This window comes from Kryptolebias marmoratus, linkage group LG19 (assembly GCF_001649575.2).
Source record: "Kryptolebias marmoratus isolate JLee-2015 linkage group LG19, ASM164957v2, whole genome shotgun sequence".
NCBI classification, from domain to species: Eukaryota; Metazoa; Chordata; class Actinopteri; order Cyprinodontiformes; family Rivulidae; genus Kryptolebias; species Kryptolebias marmoratus.
The window spans coordinates 22,448,104-22,455,973 of record NC_051448.1 but is presented as its reverse complement, the minus strand read 5'-3'; the positions used below and the strand labels follow the sequence as shown (position 1 = coordinate 22,455,973).

At 39.6% G+C, this 7,870-nt stretch overlaps 1 protein-coding gene across 2 annotated transcripts in view; it reads left to right on the top strand.

The window, feature by feature from the left end:
• The window catches only part of ephx1 (epoxide hydrolase 1, microsomal (xenobiotic)), an 8,392-nt gene extending 1,725 nt beyond the window's left edge, over nt 1–6,667 (top strand). Inside the window, exons 2-9 of one of the 2 annotated variants that reach the window (XM_017434110.3) lie at nt 220–409; nt 510–690; nt 772–990; nt 2,535–2,664; nt 2,828–3,042; nt 3,214–3,322; nt 4,064–4,186; nt 4,308–6,667. In XM_017434110.3, coding sequence (XP_017289599.1) covers nt 227–409; nt 510–690; nt 772–990; nt 2,535–2,664; nt 2,828–3,042; nt 3,214–3,322; nt 4,064–4,186; nt 4,308–4,518 — 1,371 coding nt within the window. In that variant the 5' untranslated portion in view covers nt 220–226 and the 3' untranslated portion in view covers nt 4,519–6,667. Of the gene's footprint in view, nt 1–205; nt 410–509; nt 691–771; nt 991–2,534; nt 2,665–2,827; nt 3,043–3,213; nt 3,323–4,063; nt 4,187–4,307 lie in introns of both variants that reach the window. The other variant, XM_017434109.3, reaches the window with a different exon arrangement.
• The last annotated feature ends 1,203 nt before the right edge of the window (nt 6,668–7,870 follow it).

The following is a 7,870-nucleotide window of genomic DNA, read 5'->3' as shown; positions in this document are numbered from 1 at the left end:
CCGCGGCCCCGCCCCCCGCAACATGAGGAGGCATTCCTCTGCTACCGACCAAACTGGCCGGTGTGAATGTGATGCATTCTTTATAGAGCCGAGCCGAGTAGAGTGGAGTAGAGCCGGACTTCTGAATTAGGGGCCGTGTGAAAGAGGCAAATGACTTTTTGTTTTATAGGATTTGTTGATGTCCCGTCTGTTGTCTTCCTAACAGCTGTCTCTGTTCAGACACATCATGTTGATTGAGCTGATGGTTGCTCTGGTGATCGGAGGACTGATCGTCTTCCTGGTTCAGAAGAGCAGGAACCAGGTTCTGAAGACAGAGGATGGCTGGTGGGGGGCTGGAGCCCCTCCTGATGCTGAGGAAGATGTCACCATCCGAACGTTTAGAGTTACCACCAGCGATGAGGAGCTGGAGGTTAGGTTTCCTCTTGGAATGTCACACAGGATTGAGACTCCACAACATGTTCTCCTGACTCCCCATCCACTGTCCTTCTGTTCTCCATCCTCTCTGTCAGGACCTGTACTGGAGGATAGACCAGACTCGACCTGTTCCCTCACTGGAGGACAGCCAGTTTCATTACGGCTTCAACTCTCACTATCTGCAGAAAGTGGTCTCCTACTGGAGAAATGATTTTGACTGGAGAAGACAGGTGTACAAACTCAACCAGTACCCTCACTTTAAAACCAACATCGAAGGTGGGACTGCACAGCAGACACATTTCTAAAGAAGAAACAGAGTTGTTTCTGACTTGCTCTTACCTTATAACTTCTATGCAGGCATCGATGTCCATTACCTTCATGTAAAGCCCAAGAAGGTGCCTGAGGGGACTAATTCTATTCCATTAATAATGGTTCATGGCTGGCCCGGCTCCATCTATGAGTTCTATGGGATGATTCCTCTTCTGACAGAACCATCAGAAACAGAGGACCTTGTGTTTGAGGTGGTGTGCCCCTCCATACCAGGCTATGGCTTCTCTGAAGCTCCACAGAAGAAAGGTGAGGGTGGGAAGTAATAAAACCGCATGTTGCAGGGGGTTCAAAAGCAGCTGGTGAAAATTCAGCTGCGTTTTTGCCAGCTACTTTTCGTTGATTGACCAAAAATATTTTGCAAACTTTTACCTGGAGGATTCCCTGTGTTATCCCCGATTATTTTTGTTGATCCATGGGCGCAGCCATCTTTGAGCAAGCAAGCGAGCGCCACCTGATTGGACAAGAGTTCTCATTTATCTGCTGAGACTTCTGATTAGTCGATGTTGGAGTTGTGACATTGCATCTTTTTCCAGGCAGGGGATGACAGATGCTAGAATGTCTGAGAAAAAAAAATGGTTGGATTCTACCAATCAAAAGAATTCCAAGACAATCTATTCTGTTTTTATTCAAATCTATTTTTAAGGGATTACTTACTTTCTACTTATTATAGAGATTACGGGGGTCCAGGTTCTGTTTGTTAACCTCTGGATATGGAGCACCATCTGTTGAAATACAGTTCTTTATTCTGAGTGTAAAACAGTATCAGCAGGATGTTACACCCATTTTTGGACAATTTATTTGTAAATGCAACAATGTGTGACACTCATCACTGAAATGTAGGATGAATGACATTTTTCTGACATGCCTGCCCTCTTGCTGTGAAGCAGTGCAGCAGATTTCTCCTCTTCCTCAGTTTCTTCTCCTAACACACAGCTTAACTGGCTTTTAGGCCCTCATATTTCATGCTGTGTGTTTTTTGAGAATCCGACACTCTTTGGTCTTACAGTTATTTCTATAAACATGAAATTAGTTCTCACTAAATGCTGAAAATGTGCAAAATGTGCAAATTGTGTCACTTTAGAGATGTTGGCTTGGTAGCGCAGTTTGAGGTGAACATCAGCCTCTGTGTTGGACGAAATCCAAATCTACAGTTTCTTGTTGAATCACTAAAGGTTTGTGAGATAGCAGTCAGGCTTGTACACAGGATAGAAAATAATGTAATGTGAGGGATTTACAGCTCTTAATAAATAGAGAAAAAGAAAAGTAAAGTGCATCTGGAAAATTTTGTGTTACCAGGTTGGTTCCACTGCTCTGTCTTCCTAAATATAAAAATGAGAATTTGAACAAAAACTACAAAAACAAAATAGTGATCATTTGAACATCCGAGAAACAAAAGACATAACTCTAAGTAGAAAATAAACAACCATTAACCTAAATCATTAAGAAAAGGTAAAACTTGCAACTAAGCTCCATAACAACACCCATTGTGGCCCCCATGAGGTCAGTGTTAAAAAAACAACTACAAACTAAAGCAGAATTAACAGAAAATGCAGCAACAGCAACATTTTAGGCTTAAAGTACATAAAGTGTCATTGTTACAGTACCTGTCAGTAACTGTCATGTTCACTGTTTTAATCTTGCAGTCATAAAAAGGCTCCTGGATGTTTTCTGTGGGAACTTTTCACAACAAACTGTTTTAACTTCTTGTGCATAGGCTGTCACAAAAAAACAGATTTAGTTTGAATTCCTTTTGTTGTTTTTTTTACAATGTCCAAAACACATGTGAACAGGTTTCGATTCAGTTTGTGCTGCACGCATCTTCCACAAGCTGATGAAGCGTCTGGGCTTCCAGCAGTTCTACGCTCATGGAGGAGACTGGGGCTGGCTGGTTACCACCAACATGGCTCAGCTGGAGCCCAAGTACGACATACACCAAGTTTCTCTACAAATAATAAATGCAGTCAAACCACAGGTTACACATTGTGCATGAAGATTGTATTTCATTACATCTTTTTTTGGAAATGAAATAACCTATCACCATATTAGATTGTTTCTCTTTAACTTGGATCTTTTCATACCTCAGAACTGTTAAAGGCTTACATCTAAACTTTGCCCCGTCCTCCAAACCTGGGCTGTCCATGGCTTTATCCATCATGTTCGGCCGTCTCTTCCCAAAGTTGTTTGGTTTCACTGAATTGGATATTCAGCGTCTGTATCCCTTCATGGAGAAACAGGTGGTGGAACCCATCAAAGAGAGTGGCTACATGCACATCCAGGCTACCAAACCGGACACTGTGGGTAAGAACCTGAGGAGACATCTACATTACACACTTTCTTTCATATGGCTAAAAAATAAATCACAACGTACATTTTTATGCCCTTGCATGTTTGTTAAAAAGAATGAATATGTTCTAGTTTAAACATATCTTTGATTAGAATTGTTAATCATAAGTTTGTCTGTTTTATCAGGTCGGGGGCTGAATGACTCTCCTGTGGGTCTGGCTGCCTACATCCTGGAGAAATTCTCCACATGGACAAGCCATGACTTCAGGAACCTGGAGGATGGAGGACTTACCAGGTGGAGGAATATTTAGCATTTCATTTAAATTTCTTGCATGAAAAAAAAAAATGAATACAAGCAAAAATCGAGCAGCATTACCAGTGGTTTTTATCACCCGCCTCCAAAGGCTAAAGGAAGCTAAACTGTTCAAAATGGCCGCCACAGTTAAGCAACCGTGGCAAATGCAAAAATGGCTATAACTCAGTCAGTTTTACAGATATTAAGCTAAAATTTGGTGTGGTAGTAGCTCAGATTACATTACCAGATCGCACAAGATTTGTTTTAAAAACTTTGCATTTAACTATTGGAGACAACCGTGTTAGCAAAACATTTTGTGAACCCCTGGACAGTTTTAAATGAAACTTTCAGAATGTTTCCAGCCACTGCTTCTTAACCTTTAGAAACAACCCAATTCAAGATGGCCACCACAGCTAATTGACCTTAGCCAACACAAAAAAGGCTCTAATCAGTCAGTGTCACTGACTGAGTTAGATAGATTTGATGTGGTAGTAGCTGAGTCATCCTAAGCAAATTCTCTGAAAGCTAACACATCTTGTGAGTTCTCTGAATGAGATCACAATAACCTCTTTACCAGGTTTGACCAAAACAGCTATAACTCAGTCTGTTTTCAGCAATGATCTTACTTTAAAATTCTGGCTGAAAAGGCAATGGGTAAATTGCATTACCTCAAGGAATGCTAGGCTTTCATTTTTTAATTTGAATGCTTTTATCTGAGTGAGGTCATTATCTTTGGTGCAGGAAGTTCTCTCTGGATGACTTGCTGACTAATGTGATGATTTACTGGACGTCTGGTTGCATCATCTCCTCCATGAGGTTCTACAAGGAAAACTTTGCCAAAGGTCTGGACCAGCCCCACTCGAGGTGAGTGACAGCCACTGGTCATGGTTATTTATGTTCACAGTTAAAACCTTAAAACTCCATCTTTTAAAAAAAGAGACTTTGATCTTTTCTTTGATGCGTTATCATCACTCTTTGTTCCCAGGATGCCAGTCTACGTCCCCGCCGGCATTGCGTGCTTCCCCAACGAGCTGATTCACACACCCAAACTGTGGGTCAAACAGAAATATCGTAACCTGATCACTTTTACTCCAGTGGCTCGTGGAGGCCATTTTGCTGCGATGGAAGAGCCCCATCTGATGGCAGAGGATATCCAGAAGTTCATAAAAACGGTGGAGAAGAAAGTGAAGAAGTAATAGAGTTGATGGGTGGGTTAAAACTAACAGTTTTCAGATCAGAGGGGTTTAAGTGATGTGATAGTGTGTTACTGTGTGTGTGCTGGTCAATTTTCTTTTCTTTTCTGAAGTAGAATATGTTAGTCGAGGTGTCACAATTTTACAGCCTGAATATGAATACATCAAAAACAGCGCCTATAAAAAATATTCACCTCCTTGGACATTTTATGGTTTTATTGCTGTCATAAATCGATCATGGTCTATATAAACTGACCTTCTTGACATAAAATAAACCCCTTCACTATCAAAGGAAATTCAATTTTTTACATAGTAATGCCAATTAAATAAAAATATGTAATGTAAAATAAGGGATTGCATAAATATTCACCCCTTTTAAAGTGACTGTCCTAATACAACTCAGATAAAAGATTATTGAAAAATACAAGTCAGGATTTCCAAGGCCCTAAACATTCCCAGAAGTTTGGTTTGATCCATCTTTACAAACTAAGGTACCAAGAAAGAAGAATATAGAGAGAGACCATCAAGACACCTGTGAGCACTCTGAAGGAGGTTCAAGTTTCAGCAGGTGAGATGGAGAGAGAGCCTGGGATACAACCACTGTTGCCCAGACTCTTCACCAGTCTAAGCTTTGTGGGAGAGTGACAAAGAGAAAGCCTCTGCTAAAGAAAACTCACATTTAATCTCCACTAGTCTCTAAACAATCTAGATCAATTCTACTCAAGATTTTGTTTTCTTCAGCGACTCTCCCTTAAAGCTCCATGGTGGTTTTGAGCAGAGGGAGGCTGTATTTGGGTCCTGGCCAGGCCTCATGCCAGGCTACAACCATGATCATGACAAGGTCACTTAAATAACCTAGTCCTGCTGGTTTGGTCTCTTACCATGTAGCTGTAAACTGACATAATGCAACCATGGGTATATATGGTTGTACTGTCGTGAGAACATGCTGAGATATAGAGCATGGTGAGGGTGCAGGAGAGCATATCAGGAGTGTAGAGAAAAACCTATTTGGCGAGTACTAAGAGCGTGGCAGCACAATATTTGTCTTCACTCTGAAGGAGGCTTTCCATATTTGCCGCAGTCCAGTCAGTCTCGCAGGTCAGCATCCAGTGTCAAGGGGCCTAACAGAGGAAGAAGAAAGCTGTCATATTAAAACAGCTGGATAATGCTGTATATTTTACACACAGTTTCTTCATGAAGTTTATAACAGTACACAGCAAGTTTGTATACATTTCTTTTTTTAATTAAATTCAGACTTTTATATTTTTCCTTGAATATGTTTTAATTTTAAACAAATATGCAGACACCGAAATCATTCATTACCACAGCTGACTAAATTATACCTTAATGTGTAGAAGCTAGATGAGTGCTGATTTGTGTCAGGTTGTACAGTATTCCACAGGAGAGAACAACAAACCTTTTTGTAAACTTGAACAGAGTAGATTTTTGTGAAAATATGTTTAATTTTCTAAAATATAACGAGACATATCTGTAATTTGGTCATTTTACTTTTAACAAAATACAAAAGATGTGATATTCACTGTCTTTACTGACAAACTATCTTGTATTTAGAAAATATAAAATCTAGATTTTGATGCCAGGCACAAACAGAAGGGCTCATTGTGGTGTTTTAAATTAAAGTAACCTGCACACCAGTGGATAGGAAACAATATTTATATTGAGTTTTTCAAGAAAGGCTTTTATTTCTATGCAGCCTGATACCAATCCATCCACGGACCAGTAATGGTGATTGGGAACCACTGGTCTAGCAGGCTGATTCTGTCCTGCAACTTTATGAAAACAAATGGGACATTCTCCTGATTTAAAAAAAAATCTTCAGATAATTCTTTCCAAATGATAACTCTTGTTGGTTCACGTAATCCTTTTTTTCTGCTGTATGTTCATTTTTTAAATTTGTTTGGTTGTAATGAGGTATTTGATGCTTAAAAGAATATGTGACACCACATAATATAATAGTGAGTGTGCTGACAGGTTCAAAAATTCAGCATGGCAGCGCCTGTAAACAACGAAACAAGACAGACAGGTCCTTCTTTATTCACTATTTCTGGTTTCATCTGAAAAGCACTCGTCTGTGTGGAGTTAATACCGGACTTCCTCCTGCATTTTCTTTTTAAATACAGAGTTTGGCTCAGTCTTGTGCCATGTCCAGTTTATTGTTAAAAAACAAACAAACAAAACTTATCTTTTGGTGGTTTCTCCTTTATATCTAATCTTGACACCTTCCTGTGTCATCATTTGTTCTGCAGATAGAGAAATATTGTGTTTCTTGTATCGTCTCTGGGTTTTTTTTTGGTCTGGATGTTTTGGATCTTAAGACCAGTAGAAATATTATTTTTTTAGTTAGTTTAAGACTTTTTAGAAAGGTCTTTGTTAAACTAAGCTGTAGTTGTATGATTGATCAGTGGACACCTGGCTCGTTTCCTCACGGCACACAGTTTACTGAGGAGCTGCAGATGGGAGGTCAGAGGTCACCGGCTGTTATTGTGTTGACATCATGGACAAGGTGCCAGGCATTCCTCTGATAACAGGAAAACTCTGCACTTGTGGACACATCCATGATAAGACACAAAGGACTTACAGTAAAGCTCCAGCTTTTAATATTTGCTTGTATAATTTAGAATTATTTGAAATGTTGATGGTGTGGTTTGAAGGCTTTAAAGTTAGACAGAAGACAGATTCATACATGAGCAACTCTGTAACCTTTGAATTCACCACAGTCTGTAACACATAGTATATTTACATGTGTTATTTTTGATTTGCTAACTTCAGGCACTGCAGTTTCAAATCCCTGAATGATTCAAACCTCAGTTCTGTTAAGGTCTTTGATATTAATGACACTGATGCAGCACTTCTCATTTGGAAATTCTCGACACAATAAGCCCATGGAGTTAAATCAAATTCACTGCTCACTAAACTGATCTGGAACCAGCTGAATGCAATCTGCTCTGCTGTTTTAAAATGATTTAGTTGAAAATGGGCATCTTCACAGCTTCACTGCTAAAACCTGCATGGTATATGGGTTTGTATGTCAAAAGTTTTCTGTATGTTTGTTTTAAGAACTTTTCCCAAAAAATCCTATCAAAAGGTAAAAACTTTTTAAAAGGTCAGTCTGAGGTAACTTGAGCCTCTCCACAAAGCCCACACATTCAAGGCTGATGTTACCAGATAGTGAATGGGGTAACTTGAAAAGTGTATCAGTTGTAAATCTTCATCCAATGATTTATTTTCTGAGCGTTTTATTAAAATCCGTCCACTGATCACAAGATATTTTGCTAACAGGCAGATAAAGACACACAGGAAATCCCATTATCGCCCATCTTTCATGGAGGTAGCT